Below are 20,468 nucleotides of genomic sequence, written 5' to 3'. Positions count from 1 at the left end.
AGCAGCAGAAACCCTGCCAGGGAACCCTTGCCCTGAGCTGTAACACTGACCTGGATGTGCCAGCGCACTCCCTGCTTTCACTCCCTGTTTTCCTGGGCAAACAGTGACCTGTTTACCCATTGCCTTAATCCTGGCTATAAATAATCATTACTTTCTAGGCCTGCACCCCACAGCTTTGACATTTTCCACACCAGCAGCACCCCAGCACACACGGCCTTTGTGCATCCTTCCCTGCCGAGCTTCCCAGCATCCAGGGAGATGCAGCAAGGCCTTGCTGCCTTGCTGGGTGTGCTGAGCTGTGGCTCTTGGCAGGTCCCTGAGCGTGAGCAGCGTCTCCTCCGTGTCCAGTGCCTCGTCCAGCAGCAGCTCCGTGCGCAGCGCCGACTCCGAGGACATGTACGCAGACCTGGCCAGCCCCGTGTCCTCGGCCAGCTCCCGCTCCCCCACCCCGGCCCAGCAGAAGAAAGGTACAGGGAGCTGCTGTGCTGGGGGTGGAGCCCTCTGGGGGGGCTTTGGAGAGGGAGGGAGGAGCAGGGATCCTTCCCTGGGAATTAAATCCCTGAGCAGAGGGGATACAGGAGCAAATGTGCACGCACGTCCTTCCATCCCTGTGCCGCTGGTTGTCTCATCCCTTTTCCTGCCTGGCAGTTCTGCCTCTCCCATTCTCCTTCACCCTTGGAAGGTGATGGAAATCAGCTCCAGGCTCACTTTGCTCTTCCTCTGCTCATTCCAGACCATGGCAGAGTCTGTGGCAAAAGCTTTTTGTTCTCTGACTTTTCTGTGGCGATTCAGGGTTTCCTGAATCCCTTAACCTCGTATCCACCAGCTGAGTTAACTGCTGTGGGCCTTTTCCATCCCTGGAGCAGCATCCTCTTGCCCAAAGGGAGAGCAGGCAACAGGAATCATTCCCAAGTCACCCCTTGTGCTCATGCTCTCAACAGGAAAGTCAAAAAAAGAAGACAGTGCTAAAGAGGAGAAGAGGAAACGAGATGTGCCCGCTCAGCTCCTGAAATCAGCCAAGCCCACCCCGGGCAGCAAATCCCAGCAGCTGCCCCAGGGCCAGCAGCCCTCAGCCCCCCAGGCACAGCAGGGCAGCTTCAGTGGGCACAAGGAGATCAAGCTGACCCTCCTGAACAAGGTGGGAACGGATCCCTGGGGCTGGGATTCCCTGCTGGCTCTTTACTGTTCAAACCAGTTTGCAACCCAAGGCTTCCTCCTGTCTCCAGCCTCTTTTCTCCCACTTGCTCCTGGAGCTGTGTGGTAGATGTGGCACTTCTGGGGGCCAGAGGGGATGGATCCTGCAGGAGAGGATGGATCCCAGTGGGAGAGATGGATCCCTGCAGGAAGGAGAGGGATGGATCCCAACAGGAGGGAAAAAGGGGATGGATCCTGCAGGAGGGAGGGGATGGATCCTGCAGGAAGCAGGGGATGGATCCCTGCAGGAAGGAGGGGATGGATCCCAACAGGAAGGAGGGGATGGATCCTGCAGGAAGGAGGGGATGGATCCTGCAGAAAGGAAGGGATGGATCCCAGCAGGAAGCAGGGGATGGATCCCTGCAGGAAGGAGGGGATGGATCCTGCAGGAGGGAGGGGATGGATCCCAGCAGGAGGAATGGGATGGATCCCAGCAGGAAGGAAGGGATGGATCCTGCAGGAAGGAAGGGATGGATCCCAGCAGGAAGGAGGGGATAGATCCCAACTGCAGGCTCAGGGATGGATCCCAGCAGGAGGAATGGGATGGATCCCAACTCCAGGCTCAGGGATGGATCCCAGCAGGAGAAATGGGATGGATCCCAACTCCAGGCTCAGCACTGCTGGGATGAGCTCAGGCAGGAAGGTCTGGGGCTGGCTTGGAGGGCAGCACACAGAACCAGTCTGGCAGCACACACCCTGTGCTGGCTGCACTGTGGGGCTGTGTTGGCGGCTGCCCTGGGGCACATTCCTGCTGCAGCTTCCAGGCTCTTCCCCGCTTGCTCGAAGGTCCTGCTGGGGCCTTTCCCCTGGGAGATGCTCTGGGAGCTCTTCCTGTGCCACCCCAGAGCGGGCTGGGCACAGAGGGCAGGGGCACAAGGGGCAGCTGGCGTGCCCCCCTGGCTGCTCCCCTCCCCTCTGATCCCTCTGCCCTGTCAGAGCCTGGGCACAGGTGCCAGCCCCAGCCCGTGTGGGGGAGTTGTTCCCCGTGGGGTTTGCTGCTGGGGCAGGGTGTTGGCCCCATCACGTGGGCAGGTTCCTGTTTTTGATATTTTGCTCTGCCAGCCCAAATTCCCCGGCGCAGTCTGAGGCTGCAGATTTCTCTACTTCCCTGTGCTCTGACGTGAGGAGGCTTTATCAGAGGCAGGAACTGCTCTGGAGGGAGGGAGGAGTGTGCAGTGACACATGACAGCCTGGAAAAGGCACGGCTCCACATGCCTCCTTCACATCTGCTATCCTTGGTGCTGCTGGGGAAAAACCATCCCAAAAAGCTGCTCTTTTCCTGTTCCTGTTCTGAAATTGGTACAGCATTACCCCCAGTGCAGGGGGTGTTGCTGTTGGCTGCTGGTGGTTGGGAATCAGGTGGATTCAGGGCTGGCTGGGACTGGTGTGTGCAGAGTTTATTGGGAAAGGTGTTTGCAGGAGGCAGGGAATGGCTGTGCCTGTGTCCCTGTGCAGAGGGAAGTGGCTGCTCAGCTCCATTGTTTCAATCCCATTGCAGGCAGCTGACAAAGGAAGCAGGAAGAGATACGAGCCAGCAGACAAAGAGAGGCCAAGCTCTCCTCCAGCCAAACGGGCCAACCTGTCCCCTGACAGAGGTGAGGCATCTTCAGCAGCTGGGGAGATCACTGCAGCCATCCCAAAACCTCAGAGTGGGATTGCCACAGATAAAGGGGGGTAGTGACCATCCTGCTGCAAAAACACAGCAGAGCTGAGGCCCTGGGCAGGGCAGTGCCACCCTTGTCACACTGTCCCAGGGGCACATTGTGCCCAGTGTGACTCCACTGTAAATCCTGTCCAACAAAGCAGCCCCTTGCCTTTGGAGACACAGAGTTCTCACCTCCACATCCACCCCATGGTCTGCTGCCCTTGGATGTGGCTGTGGAAATCAGGTTTAGGTTGGAAATTAGGAAATATTTTTTCCCAGAAAGAAACAGACTGTCAGGAGAGAGTCCCCATCCCTGGAGGTGTTCCATAAATGTGTGGATGTGGCATTGGGGACAGGGTTAGTGTGGCCATGGTGGTGCTGGGCTGAAGGTTGCCTTGGATGCTCCTGAAGATCACTTCCATACCTCAGCCACTCCAGCACTGTGAGTCACAGGAGTTTCCTTTGGTGCATCCTGGAGTTTTCCAGGGGGAGCTGTCCCTGCCAGCCAGGCTGGTGCTTCGAAAGGCTGGGAGGGAGGGAGGGATGGATGGATGCAATCATTCCCTGCCTGGGACAGGAGCTGATTGCCCCACCTCTGGGTGACACAACCCGCTCTACCCTGCATGTTTAGAAAGACCTGGGCTTTCCAAGTGCTCTGCTGGGGCTCAGTCCTCCCCAGCAGCAGGAAGAGCTCGGGAAAGCGAGCTGGCAGGCACAGCCAGGGACTCGGTGCCACCCTGCAGCCCTGGCTGTGGCTGCCAGGAGGCACAGGGGGTGTGGGGGGAGTTGGCAGCCAGAGGTGGCTGCGGTGACGTTGGAGCTGCCACGTGATGTTGTTTTCCCTGGTGGCTCAGCTGTAGGTGGATCTTGTTGACTCTGGGTGCCAGCCAGAGAAGGTCTGTGCTAATAACCTGCAACATTCACCTCCTGCAAGGGCAGCCTGCAAGGGACTGCCCCAGGTTGAAGTTCACTGGGGTCTGGTTCACGCATGAGTGGCAGGGCCAGGCCGGGATGTTTTTGGAGAGGCTTTGCTGCCATCCTCTGCTTTTTGGTAAAAAGCAATTTTCGAGCTGCAGCACAGAGTAATTTGGGCTGGAAGGGATCAAAGACCAGGGACAATTTCCATTACCCCAGGTATCCAAGCCCTATCCAACCTGGCTTTGAACACTTCCAGGGATGGGGAGTCCCAGCCATGGAGCCCCAAATCCAATTTTTAGTGTTTAAGCCAGTTTTCAACCCAAGGCAAAATCCAATGGCAAAGGTGCCCTTGGCTGAGCTGGGACTGAGCCCTCGGCATCCCAGCACCAGACTGCTCAGTGGTGGTGGCTGAGTGTGCCCCCTGCCCCTGTGGGCTGGGGCTGCCCCAGTGCCCACCCCCAGGAGCAGAGGGATGCCCTGGCACACACAGGGGCTGCTGCCACGAGGGACTGGGCACCTTTGCTGCTCCAGCTGAGGTCAGAGCAGGGCAGCAGCTCCACAGGCTGCCTTGCTTGTGCAGTTCCCTCTCTGTTCCTGGGGTGCCCCAGCTGCTCCCCAGCCTCCCTGCGTGCCCAGGGCAGCTGTGCTGGGGCAGGGCCTGGCAGCTGAGCCGTGCTGCACAAACACACAAACACGGGGGTGCTGCTGCCCCGGGGGAGGCCCCGCTGGCTCCCAAAGCTGCAGAGCTGCCCTCGCCTGTCACTGCTGGAGCCACTGCACCCTGTGACCCGCCAGGGCACAGCCAGCAGCTCTGCAGGCACAGAGCGCCATGGGGGAGCCTCGCTCCAGCAGCTGCAGGGTGAGGAAGGGCTGGTGGCAGGTGCTGTGTGCAGGTGATACCAGGGCACTGCCCTGCCTGGCTTCTCTGCTTCCCCAGAGGTGAGGGGAGCACACAGCGGGGCTTTTCCAGCTGCTGCTGGATTTGGCATTGGTTTTGGCATTGTTTTTGGAATGATGTGGTCAGTGAGTGCAGGCAGGGGTGGCCTGTGCCTTGGTGCCCAGCAGGAAAATGAAGCAATGTCCTTGTGCTCTCCCCAGGCTCTCGCGATAGGAAGGCGGCCGGGAGACCCTCGTCCCCCAAACAGGAGCGGCAGCGGGGCCAGAACCCAAAACCTTCCCCTGCACAGGCAGACAGGTGAGTGCTGCTGCTTCTGCTGGGCCTCACAGCCCTCCAGGGCCTGCAGCCGCTGTCCTGGGCTGTCCTGGGCTGTCCCAGGCTGTCCTGGGCTGTCCCAGGCCAGCAGCTGCAGTTTCCATGGAACGCAGCACCAGGGAGGACACGGAGCTGCCTGGGCTGGTGCCAGGGGTGCCAGGGCTTGTGCAGAGCCTCCAGCTGGGCCATTCCAGCTGGGAGAAGAGCAGGAGCACCCAGAGCCAAGTGGGTCAGGAGTGAGCTCAGCCAGTGCCTCTGCAGCTCTTTAGCACAGTGTTAAAGAGCACCAGAGTGCAGCCCCTTCCCGCTGGCCAGCTCCTCCTGGCACCTGGTTCCAGTGCCTCATCCCCCTTTTCCCAGCCTGGCACACCCTCAGCTGCCCCCCTTGCTGCTGTGGCTGTGACAGAGCAGGGACAGCCCTGCCTTTGCACCTTCCATGCAGCTCAGCCAAATTCCTGGCAGGCTGTGCCTGCTGCAGTGCTGGAATGTCCCAGTGCAGTGTTGGATGTGTGGATCTGGGGGCTCAAGGATTGGGGATCCTCTCCAGGGATCTCTGGGGGCAACATCACAGGGAAGGGGCTGAAGGATTTGAGATTGAGGGGGTGCTCCAGGGCTGCTCTCCCCTCTGGGTCTCACAGGGAGCTGCTCACTGCAGCCACAAGCTGGTATTGAGTTTAATGCTGGGAATTTGAGAATCCCTATGTAATATCTGTTTTTTTACTGTCAAGCCAGTTTTCAACCCAAGGCCTCCTCCTGTCTCCAACCTCTTTTCTCCCACCTGCTCCTGGAGCCATGTGTTAGATGTGGCAGTTCTGCTATTCTAGTTCAGCTCAGAAATTAGGGAGAAATCCTTCCCTAGTGAGGATGAGGAGGCCCTGGCACAGGATGCCCAGAGAATCTGTGGCTGCCCCATCCCTGGCAGTGCCCAAGGCCAGGCTGGAGCCACCTGGGATAGCGAAAGGTGTCCCTGCCTATGGAAAGAGATTAAATTTGTGTGGGAAAGAACCTTAGAAACCAATGTGGTCAGTGGGGCTCAGTGCACTTTTCATCTTGGAAAGAGATGAAATTGGTGTGGGAAAGGACGTTCAAAACCGTGATTTTAGTGTGGCCAGCAGGGCTCAGTGCACAATCCCCTCTTGGATTCCCTCATTTTTCTATTCCCATCTCTGTCTCCCTGCAGGAAACGCCAGCTGTCCCCTCAGTCCAAGAGCTCCAGCAAAGTCACCAGCGTGCCGGGCAAGGGCGCGGAGCCGGGCCCTGGCGCTGCCAAGGGCGGCAAATCCAGCACCCTGTCCCGCAGGGAGGAGCTCCTGAAGCAGCTCAAGGCCGTGGAGGACGCCATCGCCCGCAAACGCGCCAAGATCCCGGGCAAAGTATAGTGGGCTGTGCCCCCAGTGACTGCTGAGGTTTTTATAAAGAGAGGCAGAAGCGGCCGCTTTGGGATTTTGCAGTTCCTCGTCTTGGTTTTGGCCGCGCGGTTCTTTTTAAAAAAATAAAACAAAAAAACAAACGTGAAACCCACACACACACACACACACACACACACACACATACACACACACACACATCCACACACAACAAAGAAATTAAGGAAGTTTTTGCCCGACGAGCGGCTCCGGGAGGGCTCCGGGGCCCTGTAAATGTGCACAGAGGACTCCAGCCCTGGGTGCTCCCAGCTCTCCTGTGTCCCCTCTCCTCTTTGCTAGCCTCCAGTTGTATTCTCCTAGTTAGCCCTGCTGTGTGTTGAGTGTCTTCAGCAATGCAGTTCTAGTCCCGTGTGCCGAGAGAGCCGAAAACTGCTGTGAACTGCTGGCAGCACCCTCCTCCCCCAGGAACAATATAAATATATCTATTCCTGCCTCAGCCCTCGGGAGTGCCCTGTCGTTTCTTTGGAGCCGGGGATCGCTTCAGTTGATTTCCCAGGAGCCCTGCAGGTGTTGTGGGTGTCCATCTGCCAGGAGGGTCCTTCTTCCTTTGGTTTTTCCTTTTTTTTTTTTTTTGTTTTCTTTTTTTTTTCTTTTTTTTTTCTTTTTTTTTTTTTTGGAGGGATCTCCCTGAAATAAAATATTTTGATAACCAATTTTACCGTTTCCTGCTTTTCTCTGCATCTCCCTTACCATGGGGGGATCTGTACCCCTCATTTTGGGGTTTTTGGGGCATGAGCAGCTCCATGGAGCCGGAAAAGCTGCTCTGTTATCCAGGGGAGCGCCCAGTGTGAAACCAGTATATTACTGGTGTGTAACTGGGGGGGTTTTGCAGCTTCTGCCCTGCCTGGCATCATTGAGGGGTCCCTCTGCTAAATTTAGGGAGCAGTTTGGGGGCTCTGAGGGTTTCCCAGGCTCCTTGTTCCCAGTATGGAACCAGTGTCCTACTGGTGTGAAGTGTTAGTGGGGGGCATCATCTGGGGCACCTCTGCCAACCCCTGTCATTCAGAGCACAATTTTTGGGGTCCCTGGGTTTTCCCATCCCCTGGAATTCTCCATCCCCTTGGGATTTCCCATCCTCCGGCCCTTCTCCTTGCTCCAGCACCAAACCAGCATCCCACTGGTGCTGCTGGAGGCCATCGGGCCATCCCGGAGGGTTGATGGCAGCCCTCGAGCCCTTCCCAGCGTTGCCCAATTTGGGATTTCTGCCCGGGAATGCCACGGTGATCTCACGGTGCCGCTGACGCAACGGGGCACGGCCTGGGGGATGCCCGTCCCGGCCCGGTGTCACCGGGACACCCCTGCCCGCCTCCCTGCCCAAATTGCGGGGCTCGGAGGCGCCCGTGCTCCCGGCTGGCACACGTGGAGAGCAGAAGGAAGTGCCGGCCCTGTGCGGGGAGGAGGAAGGAGCCTGGAGCTGGAGTTTCCAGGTGTGTGCACATCACCTGCCCGGCCCTATAAAAAGGCGGCGGCGGCGGCGGCGCTGCCACTCGGCCGCCTCATCCCCGGGGCTGCGCTTCCCGAGGGGCCCCCAGACCCTGCCGTGCTCCCGTCCCCAAATCCGGGCCTGTTCCCTGCCCCCCGTGCCCCCCAAATCTTGGCGTGGTGCCTCCACACCTGGCTGATGGTAACGTGGGGTCTGGGGGCGCTGGGGGGTGTTGGGGGTGAGGGGGAAAGTGTGGGGCTGGCAGGGTGTGGGGGGCGTGTTAGGTGTCGTGTGTGGGGTTTCATGTGTGTTTAATGTGTGTATGTGCTCATTATATGTGTTATGTGTCATGTGTGGGGTGTAATGTGTGTTTAATGTGTGTATGTGTTCATTATATGTGTTATGTGTCATGTGTGGGGTGTTATGTGTGTGTTACACACCTTGCACATTGCTCTGTGTGTGTATGTGAGAGTTCATGATATGTGTTACATGTCATGTGTGGGGTTTCATGTGTGTTTAATGTGTGTATGTGTTCATTACATGTGTTACATGTCGTGTGGGGTGTTATATGTGTGTTACACACCTTGCACATTGCTCTGTGTGTGTATGTGAGAGTTCATGATATGTGTTACATGTCATGTGTGGGGTGTTATGTGTGTTTAGTGTGTGTATGTTTCATTATATGTGTTATGTGTCATGTGTGGGGTGTAATGTGTGTGTTATACACCTTGAATTCTGTGTGTGAGAGTTCATGATATGTGTTACATGTCGTGTGTGGGGTTTCATGTGTGTTTAATGTGTGTATGTGTTCATTATATGTGTTACATGTCATGTGTGGGGTGTTATGTGTGTGTTACACACCTTGCACATTGCTCTGTGTGTGTATGTGAGAGTTCATGATATGTGTTACATGTCATGTGTGGGGTTTCATGTGTGTTTAATGTGTGTGTTACCCACCTTGCACATTGCTCTGAATGTGTGTGAGAGTTCATTATATGTGTTACATGACATGTGTGGAGTGTTATGTGTGTTTAATGTGTGTATGTGTTCATTATATGTGTCACATGTCATGTGTGGGGTGTTATGTGTGTGTTACACACCTTGCACATTGCTCTATGTATGTATGAGAGTTCATTATATGTGTTACATGACATGTGTGGGGTGTTATGTGTGTTTAATGTGTGTATGTGTTCATTATATGTGTTATATGTCATGTGTGGGGTTTCATGTGTGTTTAATATGTGTGTTCACACCTTGGGCACAGCTCTGAGTGTGTGCATTACACACCATGTGCAGGGCTCACTCTGAGTGTTTATTATGTGTGTGTGTTCATTATATGTGTTATATGTCATATGTGGGGTGTTATGTGTGTTTAATGTGTGTGTTACACACCTTGCACATTGCTCTGAGTGTGTGTGAGAGTTCATTATTTGTGTTACATGTTATATATGTATGTGGGGTTTTATACGTGTGTCTCACACACTGTGTGCACAGCTCTGTGTGTGTTTATTCTGTCTGTGTGTTTATTACATGTGCTACATGCCATGTTCAGAGCTGTGTGTGTATTTTATGTGTGTGTTACACACTGTGTGCACAGCTCTGAGCCTCAGTGTTTATTGAGTGTGTGTTTATTATATGTGTTATATGTCATGTGCACAGCTCTGTGTAGTTTTATTACATGTGTGTGTTACACACCATGTGCACAGCTCTGTGTGTGTGCTACCTGTCACATGCAGGGCTCTCTGTGTGCATGTTTTATATGTGTGTGTTACATGTGCACTGCTCTGTGTGTGTATTTTCATTTCATTACCTGTGTGTATCTGTTGCACACCATGTGCAGGGTTCTCTGTGTGTGAGTTTTATGTGTGGGAGTTGCACATCACGTGTGGGGCTCTCTACATGTGTGTGTATTTTGTGTGTGTGTTTTTGCTCTGTGTGTGTTTGTATCTGTGTGTGTAACACGCCATGTGCAGGGCTCTGTGTGTGTGTTAATTCTCTGTGTGTGTGTGTTAATTGTGTGTGTGTGTGTTTATTCTGTGTGTTACATGCCATGTGCACAGTTCTGGGTGAGTTTTTATTACAGGTGTGAGTTACCAGTTACAAGTGTGTTACACACCTTGTACAGGGCTCTGTGTATTCTATGTGTGAATTACACACCATGTGTGCATTTTGTGTGTGTGTTACACAGCATGTGCACAGCTCTGTGTGTGTTACACACCCTGTACAGGGCTCTGTGTATTCTATGTGTGAATTACACACACTGTGCAGAACTCTGTGTATTCTATGTGTGAATTACACACCATGTGTGTATTTTGTGTGTGTGTTACACACCATGTGTGTATTTTGTGTATGTGTTACACTGTGCACAGCTCTGTGTGTGTTACACACCTTGTACAGGGCTCTGTGTATTCTATGTGTGAATTACACACACTGTGCAGAGCTCTGTGTATTTTATGTGTGAATTCCACACCCTGTGTGTATTTTATGAGTGAATTACAAACCCTGTATGTATTTTATGTGTGCGTTACACACCATGTGTGTATTTTGTGTGTATGTTACACACCATGTGCACAGCTCTGTGTGTGTTACACACCCTGTACAGGGCTCTGTGTATTCTATGTGTGAATTCCACACCCTGTGTGTATTTCATTAGTGAATATTACAACATATGCATGGTGTATAATATACATAATATATATATGGCATATAACACACACACATACATATAAGTATGTATGGACATATTTAGAATTTATAATTTTATTTATATACTTATATTTTACATATAAGATATAATATGTATTTTATATTTTATATACATTAATTATAGTCTATTATATACAATATAGTATTATATATTATAACGATAATAAATATTAACATTAATGTATTAATATTATATCAATATATTAACATAATAATATTACTACAATAATATATTAATATAATCTATCATATGATATATATTATATAATATATATTATATAATATATGTTATATAATATATATTATACATTATATATTATATATTATGCATTATATATTATATAATGTATATTATATATTATACAGTATATATTGCTATATTATATATTATGTATTTTACATATATTATTTAAATTATATATTTACATGTGTTTATATGTATTTATATACATCCCTGAGCACAGGGGCTGCTGGATGCTGTCCCTGTCCCTGGCTGTGTGCACTGCCAACACACAGAGATTTTTATTTATTACTGCAAGGACGATATTTAATATGCAGTTATATTCAAATTCATGTTATCTATATCCCATTCTATGGTATTTTTATTTGTTATTTTCATTTTCTATTTTATTTTCATTTTCTATGTGTATTTATACTCTCAATTTCTTTGCTTTATCCTTTTCTTTATATTCTCTATTCCTTTATGTATTTATTTACTTATTTATACTTATTTTTATTTTATATACATACATTTAAAACTATTTAAGTATATAAATGTATATCTTTCTATTATCTTTGTTTCTAGTTTTTTTATTTATTATATTTACCTTTAATGTTTCTTTATTTATTATTTATTTATTGTATATGTATTTATATTTTCTTTATTTTTTTCCAATTTTTTTTCCTTTCATTATTTCTTTTCATTCCAGGGGTTGTTTATCCTTGATTTAATATCGCATTCACGCACACAAACAGGAGATTTCTGTGTCTGTGTGGGTGTGAGTGCACAGGATTAGCTGCAGGTGTGAGCACAGATATTTCCTACTCCTGTAGGGGCAGGGTGTGCAGACTCTGCTAGACATATGTATGTAAATACAGACACATATTTTTACATAAATATAAAATATATTAATAAATATAGACATATATAAACATATATAAATATAGACATATATTTTTACATAGATATAAAATAAATAAATAACTATAAACCTATATAAAAACATACATACATGTGTATAAAAATCTAAATATATGAGTATAAATAAATATATAAATATATGTATATGTGTATATTTATAAAAGTATATATTTACAATTTTTATAAATATATAAATATATTTTTATATACAGAAAATATATTAATATATAGACATATATCTTTATGTATATATAATATATATATTTATATGTCTTTATATAAATGTATATATGTGTGTGTTTATAGTTTTTATATTTTCTTTATATTTTAATATATTTTTATAAAATATATATTGATATATTTTCTCTAAATATATAAAAATTCTTTATAATATATGTTATATTTTTATATATAAATATGTATATATATTTATATATGTTTACATAAAAATATATACATAAATTTTATATATATTTGTGTATGTGTATTTATAATTTTGGTTTTATTTAATTTATTTTTATATCTTTATATAAAATACATATTTATTTACTTTTCTATAAATATATCCCAAAAATTACATATATCTTTTTATAGATACTATACATAGATATATATATCTTTATATATATATAAAATATATACTTTAATATATTTTATATAAATATATATTTTTATATATACATTTGGGTGTGTGTATTTATAGTTGTATATTTTTATTTTTGTTTATTTTATTTATTTACATAAAATATTTTTCTATTAATATAAAAATGTTATATATCTTTTTATATATATATTTATAGAGAAACATATCTTTTGTGTGTGCATAGTTTTATATTTTTATTTATATTTCTCTAATATATTCATATAACATATTTACATATTATGTAACATATATATCTCTATAACATATTTATTTATTATTTATATAACATATATATTTATATAACGTATTTATTCTATAGATATAGAAATTGTATCTATTATATATATAATATATTTTTATATCTATAAAATAGATGTATTTTAATAGAAATATATTTTAAAATTTAATATATTTTTGTGCATATGTATTTATAGTTTTCTATTTTTATTTCTCTTTTTCTATATTTATATAAAATACATATTTATGTGTGTGTGTGCGTGTGTTTTTATAGCTACAGTGTGTATGTGCAGTGTGTGAGTGTGGATATTGAGTGTATCCAAGCACGTGGGTGTGCTAAGTTTTTATGGATGGGATACATATATATATATATAAATATATAGATCTTATATATGTAAAAAAATATAGATAGATACAGATAGAAATGATGGACAGAGTATAGATATAGATGGATATAAATAAATATAGATACAGATAGATATACAGATAGAAATAGAAATATATACACAGACAGCTATATTGCTGTATTGATATATAGATATAGATAGCTATAGGTACAGATAGATTTAGATAGAAATAGCTAGCTATATTGATATATAAATATATAGCTATATAGCTATAGATATACTGATATAGACAGACATACAGATATAGATAACGACAGATACAGATAAAGACAAATATAGAAATACAAATATTGAGAGATAGAGACACGCAGAGATACAGAGATGCTCTAGAGATATCTATGTACAGATAAAAATGTCCAGATGCTCTGTAGAAATAGAGATATGTCCATGTCTACAGAGACATCTATAGATTATAGAGATTATATGGATAGACAGACGTGTGGAAATAGATAAATAGATAATGGACAGGTAATAGATAGATAACGGATGGATTATGGATAGGCAATGGATAGATAACAGATCGATACACAGGCACACACCTGCCCAGGCCCCGGGGCTGCGCACTCACATTTTGGGGAGGGCTCTGCTGGTCCCTGCTTGTCCAACGCCCTGTGTGTGTGTGCCTGTCCCTTTGGGTGTCCCTGTCACTGTCACTGGGCTGTGTGTCCCTGTCAGTGTGTCCCTGTCACTGTCACTGGGCTGTGTGTCCCTGTCCCTTGTGTGTCCCTGACGCTGTGCTGTCCCCACAGGGCTGGCTGTGTGTCCTGGCTGTGTGTCCCTGTCCCTCGTGTGTCCCTGACGCTGTGCTGTCCCCGCAGGGCTGGCTGTGTGTCCTGGCTGTGTGTCCTGGCTGTGTGTCCCTGTCCCTTGTGTGTCCCTGACGCTGTGCTGTCCCCGCAGGGCTGTCTGTCTGTCCTGGCTGTGTGTCCTGGCTGTGTGTCCCTGTCCCTTGTGTGTCCCTGACGCTGTGCTGTCCCCACAGGGCTGGCTGTGTGTCCTGGCCGTGCTGGCGGCGCTGGGGCAGTGCCGGGGGCTCCGGCGCGCCGGTGCCGGCTCCGCTCACTCCGCCGTGCGCTGCTTCAGCGGGGCCGAGCTGGGGGACGAGGCTCCGGCGCAGCTCCTGGGCCGCAGCCTGCGCTGGGACCGGCACCTGTCGGTGCAGCTGGTGCCGCAGCTGGAGCGCCTGGAGGCGGCCGGGGCCCGGCGGCGGCGGCGGCGGCAGCGCCCGCCCGCCTGTCCCGCGCTGTCGCTGCGCACCGGGCTCCGCAGCGAGCCCCACGAGCGCTCCATCTCGCCCTGGCGATACCGGTGAGTGCCCCGCTCCCCGACACCCCCCGGGTACCGCTGCCCAGCCGGTTAGAGCTGGTGGCACAAGCGAAAGTGTCGCCGTGTCCCCGCAGCATCGACGAGGACGAGAACCGCTATCCCCGCAAGCTGGCCTTCGCCGAGTGCCTGTGCAGCGGCTGCGTGGACGTGAAAACCGGCCGGGAGACCACGGCGCTCAACTCGGTGACCATCCAGCAGACCATGCTGGTGCTGCGGCGCAAGCCGTGCCCGCGGCCCGCGGGGCTGGGGCTGGTGGCGCTGGAGGTGGATTACATCCGAGTGCCCGTGGGCTGCACCTGCGTCCTGCCCCGCACGGCGCACTGAGCCCACGCCGTGTCACCCCCGTGACCGTGTCACCCTGGTGACAGTGTCACCCCCGTGACCGTGTCACCCCCATGGCTGTGTCACCCCCGTGACCGTGTCACCCTCATGACCGTGTCACCCTGGTGACAGTGTCACCCCACCCGTGCTTGTTTTAGAGCACCCGACCCCGCCAGGGGGGTCGCTCCCTGGTTATTTATCAATTATTTATAAGTTTTGCTGCTGGGGGGGTTTTATACCCTCTGTTATTTATTGCTGACTCCCCCCAGCCACGGCTGTGCCTCCAGGGCCAGCACTGCCCCACGGCCAGACCCTGTGAGTGCTGCACTCACTGGTTATTTATTCCCCCAAAAATGTATTTATTGTCTCCTTTCTAGTGCTATTTAATGCTGCAAATAAAAGCCAACAACTCCTGGCACGGTCCTCGCTCTGTTCCCAGCCAGGGCATTGGGAAGTGGGGAATTGGGGCACAGGGACAGAGGGACAAAGGGACAGAGGGACATCGTGGGACAGCCCTCAGCCCCTGCACAGTGGGCAGAGCACCAGAGCAGCAGGGCAGGATGAACTGGGAGGTGACAGGGAGGGCACAGGGCACCCCACACCCCCAGCCTGGGGGTGACCCAGTCCTGGCACCCCGACACCCACACCTTTCCCACGGCTCTGCCCCCGGGCACCGCGTCCCACGGGCCTGGTGCCACCTGCCAGGGCCACCCCACCTGTGCTGGCAGCACCTGGGGGGCCCTGGGCCACCTGCAGCCCCCGAGGGGCAGGGTCTGTGTGGGGAGGGGGCAGAGGGGGCCTGAGCAGCTGCTGATCCCAGTGGGATCAAGGATTTGGCACCCACGTCACACCCGGGAACTTGCAGCAGCCACCAGTGGGATGGGAAGGGAAATGCTCCCCACATTCCCTGCTGGGGGGGGTCCCAGGTTTTGGGGGCTCCTTTGGGGCCCCCTGTGCACCTCCAGGGTGGGGCCCTCCCAGTTCCTCCCAGTCCCACCCCACTGTGGGCTCCATAAGGATTTTGGGAGGGGACCCTGCCTTGGCCATACTCTGCACATCCACACCCTGGATTTGCCCATAACTGCACTGTTTGTCCCCAAAACACCTCCCCAGTCCTGTGCCAGCCCCCCAGGAGCAGGGCAGGGCTGGGGGGATTCCCCTGGAGCAGGAGGCAGGGGCAGCCAGGGCCTTTCCCACTTTTTATTGCAACAGCAACTGCAGAAATGACAAAAATGACAAAAACCAGGGAGAGCAGGAGCAGAGCTGCCTGATCCCCCTGGGAACTGGGGATTATTCCCTGAGAGCTGCAGTTCCACAGGGATTTGGGGATCCCCCAGGGAACTGGGGGTGCCTGGAGAGTTGGGACCCTCAGGGAGCTGAGCATGCCCAGGGATTTGGGGTTTCCCAGGAGCTGAGAATCTCCAAGGATTTGGGGGATCTTTAGGAGCTGGGAAGGCCTTGGGGGCTGCAGACCCCACAGGAAGCTGAACATTCTTGGGATTTGGGGAGCCCAGGAGCTGGGGAGTGCCTGGGAGCTGGAGAACCCACAGGGAGTTGAGCAGGCCCAGGATTTGGGCATCTCCAGAAGCTGGGAAGCCTCCGAGGACTGGGAACCCCACAGGGAGCATCACATTGCTGGGAATTTGGGAGCTGAGCATCTTAGCAGATTTGGGGATCCTCAGGAGATGGAAATCCTACAGGGAGATGGAGATCCTACAAAGAGCTGAGCATTGCTGGAGATTTGGTGATCCCCAGGAGAGGGAGTCCTACAGGGAGATGGAGACTCTACAAGCTGAGCATCTCAGAGGATGTGGGGATCTCAAGAGGATGGAGATGCTACAGGGAGATGGAAATTCTACAAGGAGCTGAGCATCTTAGGGGATTTGGGGATCCCCAGGAGATGGAGATCCTACAAAGAGCTGAGCATTGCTGGAATTTGGGGATCCCCAGGAGATGGAGACCCTATAGGGAATTGGAAATCCTACAAGAAGCTGAGCATCTTAGGAGATTTGGGGATCCCCAGGAAAGGGAGTCCTACAGGGAGATGGAGATTCTACAAGCTGAGCATCTCAGAGGATGTGGGGATCTCAAGGGGATGGAGATGCTACAGGGAAATGGAGATCCTGCAAGGAGCTGAGCATCTTAGAGGATTTGGGTATCCCCAGGAGATCCTACAGAGAAATGGAAATCCAACAAGGAGCTGAGCATTGCTGGAGATTTGGGGATCCCCAGAGGATGGAGATCCTACAGGGAGATGGAGATCCTACAAGCTGAGCATCTCAGAGGATGTGGGGATCTCAAGGGGATGGAGGTGCTACAGGGAGATCGAAATTCTACAAGGAGCTGAGCATCTTAGGGGATCCCAGGAGATGGAGATCCTACAAGGAGCTGAGCATCTTAGGGGATTTGGGGATCCCCAGAGGATGGAGATCCTACAGGGAGATGGAGATCCTACAAGCTGAGCATCTCAGAGGATGTGGGGATCTCAAGGGGATGGAGATGCTACAGGGAAATGGAGATCCTACAAGGAGCTGAGCATCTTAGAGGACTTGGGGATCCCCAGGAGATGGAGATCCTACAAAGAGCTGAGCATTGCTGGAATTTGGGGATCCCCAGGAGATGGAGACCCTATAGGGAATTGGAAATCCTACAAGAAGCTGAGCATCTTAGGAGATTTGGGGATCCCCAGAGGATGGAGATCCTACAAGCTGAGCATCTTAGAGGATGTGGGGGATCTCAAGGGGATGGAGGTGCTACAGGGAGATGGAAATTCTACAAGGAGCTGAGCATCTTAGGGGATTTGGGGATCCCCAGGAGATGGAGATCCTACAAAGAGCTGAGCATTGCTGGGGATTTGGGGATCCCTTGGAGATCCCAGGAGGAACTGATGATCCCCCTGAGGGATCTGAGCATCATAAGGAGCTGGGGACCCCAGCATCAGGGTTTTGGGGACCCCAGGAGCCCAATGGTTGGCTGCAGTGGATCCAGGAGCAGCTGGGGAGCAGGAGCAGGGCAGGGGATCCCCATTATTCCACCTCCACGGGGATGGGGTTCACCTGCCCCCCCAGCTCCGGCTGCTTCCTGCGGGCGTCGGGGGGCGGCCGGGGCGGGGGGTTGCTGGGGGGCGCCTTCATGGTGCCCCCACCTTGGGGCCTCTCCCGGGGCTTCTGCTCGATGGGTCTCCACTCCTCCCCTCGCACCGCGGCCTGTGGGGTCACAGCAGGGCCAAGGATCAACCCCCACCCCAAAAAGGGGCTGTGGGGCAGGGAAAGCACAGGGGGACCAGAGGGGGAAGGAGGATGTGACCCCTGCCCATCCTAATCAGGACAATCTGGGAATGCTTTTGGAATCCACACAGAAGCACTGGTGCATAGTTTTAGGGGTGGCCTCCCTCACCCAGACCCCCAAAACCCCTTTGCACTCACCAGCAGGTAGATGCCACTGGCAATGCCCAGGCAGACAGTGCCCAGGATGGTGGAGAGGAGGAATCCAGCAGGGACAGCCAGGCTGTGACAGAGATTTGGGGTTCAGAGGGAGCTGGGGGGGCTCAGCCCCCAGCCCCGACCCTGCACCCCACTCACGCAGCGTAGAGGATGGCTCGGATGTAATAATTCCTGGTGAGGGGCCCCAGCAGCTTCACCACGGCTGTCAGGTACTTCTGACCACTGCAGGGTGACAACAGGGGGGTCACTGGGGGTGTCCCCACCCTCGGGGGACAGCCAGCCTCCAGGGACCCCCATGGCTGCAGGGTGGGGGGACCCAGCACTCACCACCTCTCCATGGTGGAGCCCTTTTTCCGTTTGCTCCTGGGATACTCGAGCAGGCACACCAGGACGCCTGCAGCGCTGCCGGGGCGTCAAGGAAAGGTGGGATGGGACGGGAATGGCCCCAAGGACACCCCAAAAGGGCTGTGTGGGGCAGGGAACGCACAGCCGGGAGCAGGGTGGGGAGATGAGGATGTGACCCCTGCCCGGTCATGCCTCCCATCCCAATAGGGAAGAGTTTTTTCCCGCAGCCCAGCCCCGGGAATGCTGTCGGGAAGGATACATGGAGTACGCCGCGAAGTACCAGCCCTTGAACTGCCCCGCCACGGCCACGATGCCGCCCGTCAGCAGGACTGCGGGAACGGAGGGGATGGAGCGGTCACAGCGGGCCGGGATAGCGACCCCAAACAGGGATACAACCCCCAAACAGGGATACCGACCCCCAAACCGGGATATCATCCCCTAAACCGGGATAGCGACCCCAAATCGGGATACCGACCCCAACCCGGGATACCGAGCCCAAACCGAGATACAACCTCCAAACTGGGACACCATCCCCAACCCGGGATACCATCCCCCAGGCCGGGATACAACCTCCAAACCAGGATACAAACCCCAAACCCGTGATACAACCCCCAAACCGGGATGAAACCCCCAACCCGAGATACACCCCCCCCAAACCTGGATACGAACCCCCCCAAACCGGGATACAACCTCCAAACTTGGATACAATCCCCCCGAACCCAGGATGCAGCTCCCAAATCCCCAGTTACAACCCTGAGATCACAATTTGACCTCCCCAAACTCCGGATCCAGCCCCCCACAATCCCCCAATGCAGTTGATGGCCCTGGGGACACACGGGACACCCAACCGGGGTTACGGCCCTGGGGGTCCCCGGCCCCGAGCGCTCCCGGAGCGGACGCGGGGGCGATGCTGGTGCGGGACCCTGGGCCGGGAGCTCCGGGGCCCTGGGGGAGGTTTTTGGCCTCGGGGGAGGTTTTTGGCCTCGCGGCCGGAGCAAGAGGAGAGCGGAGGAGGAGAGAACGGAACCGAAGACGAGAGGGCAGAGGAGGAAGAGAAAAGGAGGAAGCGGAGCCTCCAGCCCCGCCGGGCCGGGACTTCCCGGCCGTCCCCCGCCCTCACCCTCAGCCCGGTGGGACCGGGACCCCCCCACCCCATCCCAGCCCATTCCCCGGGTCTCGGCATCCCCAGCCCGCGGGGCGCTCACTCCTTCAGAGCCCGGGGACTTCCCGGAGTGCCCCAAACCCTCCCAAACCCCCTCACACTCACTGAGCCCGGCGGCCAGCGCCTGCTCGTTCGCCCACATGGCCCACTCGATCTGCCCCATGGCCCGCGACGGAACCGGCCCGAGCGGGTTCGGCGGCTCCGCTCGGCTCGCTCCGAACGGGTTCGGCTGCTCCCGGCTACTCCCGAGCGCCTTCGGCTGCTCCCGGTTCCGCTCGGCCCGCTCCGAGCGGGTTCGGCTGCTCCCGGCCCGGTCCGGTTCGGCTCTGCTCGGTCGGGTTCGGCTCGGCCCGGTTCGGCCCGCTGGAGCTCGGCTGCTCCCGGTGGGCCCGGCCCGTCCCGGTTCGGCTCCGCTCGGACGGTCCCGACCCGGAAGGCGGGTGCGGCGCTACCCGCACAGGCCACGCCCCATTTGTATTGGCCACACCCTTTTATATGCCACACTCATTTGCATTAGCCACGCCCCTTTTGCACAGGCCACGCCCAGGAGGGGACACGGCCCCTGCCCGGGGCCACAGCGGGGACACGGCGGTGACACGGACGGCGCGGAGGGACAGGGGACAAGAGGGGCCATGCGAGGGGACAGGACTCGTCCCGGCAGCGGGGACAGCAGAGGGATGGGGACAGGCTCAGCCCTGCAGGGACAGGGGATGAGCCATGTGCAAGGGACAGCAGCAGTGTGGAAGGACAGGATCAGTGACAACTTGGGGGCATATGGGACAGGGGATGTCCCACAAGGGACACAGGAGGATGGGGTCATGTGGGGTGACAGGGCCATGTGGAAGGACACGGTCAGTGACAACTTGGGAACACATGGCACAGGAGATGTCCCAGAAAGGACACAGAGGAACGGGGTC

At 52.2% G+C, this 20,468-nt stretch overlaps 3 protein-coding genes across 6 annotated transcripts in view; 2 read left to right on the top strand and 1 right to left on the bottom strand.

Annotated features, from left to right (window-relative positions):
• ZC3H18 (zinc finger CCCH-type containing 18) overlaps positions 1 to 6,537 on the top strand; it is a 46,233-nt gene extending 39,696 nt beyond the window's left edge. For all 4 annotated transcript variants that reach the window (XM_074550742.1, XM_074550743.1, XM_074550740.1 and 1 more), the window contains 5 exons: positions 313 to 467; positions 942 to 1,138; positions 2,693 to 2,789; positions 4,856 to 4,952; positions 6,151 to 6,537. In XM_074550742.1, coding sequence (XP_074406843.1) covers positions 313 to 467; positions 942 to 1,138; positions 2,693 to 2,789; positions 4,856 to 4,952; positions 6,151 to 6,349 — 745 coding nt within the window. In that variant the 3' untranslated portion in view covers positions 6,350 to 6,537. The remainder of the gene's footprint in view (positions 1 to 312; positions 468 to 941; positions 1,139 to 2,692; positions 2,790 to 4,855; positions 4,953 to 6,150) is intronic.
• A 3,333-nt stretch (positions 6,538 to 9,870) lies between these two features.
• IL17C (interleukin 17C) lies at positions 9,871 to 15,011 on the top strand. Its single transcript, XM_074551245.1, has 3 exons — positions 9,871 to 9,886; positions 13,773 to 14,262; positions 14,355 to 15,011. The coding sequence occupies exons 1-3, from the start codon at positions 9,871 to 9,873 to the stop codon at positions 14,602 to 14,604; spliced, it is 756 nt and encodes a 251-aa protein (XP_074407346.1). The 3' UTR covers positions 14,605 to 15,011.
• Positions 15,012 to 15,786: 775 nt separating this feature from the next.
• CYBA (cytochrome b-245 alpha chain) lies at positions 15,787 to 20,441 on the bottom strand. Its single transcript, XM_074550755.1, has 6 exons — positions 19,657 to 20,441; positions 18,649 to 18,718; positions 18,372 to 18,446; positions 18,183 to 18,266; positions 18,027 to 18,108; positions 15,787 to 17,807 (listed from the first exon to the last, which is right to left on the bottom strand). The coding sequence occupies exons 1-6, from the start codon at positions 19,712 to 19,714 to the stop codon at positions 17,628 to 17,630; spliced, it is 549 nt and encodes a 182-aa protein (XP_074406856.1). The 5' UTR covers positions 19,715 to 20,441; the 3' UTR covers positions 15,787 to 17,627.
• Between the last annotated feature and the right edge of the window lie 27 nt (positions 20,442 to 20,468).

This window comes from Zonotrichia albicollis, chromosome 13 (genome assembly GCF_047830755.1).
Source record: "Zonotrichia albicollis isolate bZonAlb1 chromosome 13, bZonAlb1.hap1, whole genome shotgun sequence".
NCBI lineage: Eukaryota > Metazoa > Chordata > Aves > Passeriformes > Passerellidae > Zonotrichia > Zonotrichia albicollis.
This window is presented reverse-complemented; position numbering and strand designations above follow the sequence as displayed.

Excerpts from the sequence above, each read along its gene's own strand:
- CYBA (XM_074550755.1), bottom strand. The coding sequence starts at position 19,714 with ATGGGGCAGATCGAGTGGGCCATGTGGGCGAACGAGCAGGCGCTGGCC. Across the intron at positions 18,719-19,656 it reads GGCGCTGGCCGCCGGGCTCA|TCCTGCTGACGGGCGGCATC; the intron begins GTGAGTGTGAGG and ends CCGTTCCCGCAG. Across the intron at positions 18,109-18,182 it reads CGAGCCATCCTCTACGCTGC|CCTGGCTGTCCCTGCTGGAT; the intron begins GTGAGTGGGGTG and ends TCTCTGTCACAG.
- IL17C (XM_074551245.1), top strand. Across the intron at positions 14,263-14,354 it reads ATCTCGCCCTGGCGATACCG|CATCGACGAGGACGAGAACC; the intron begins GTGAGTGCCCCG and ends GTGTCCCCGCAG.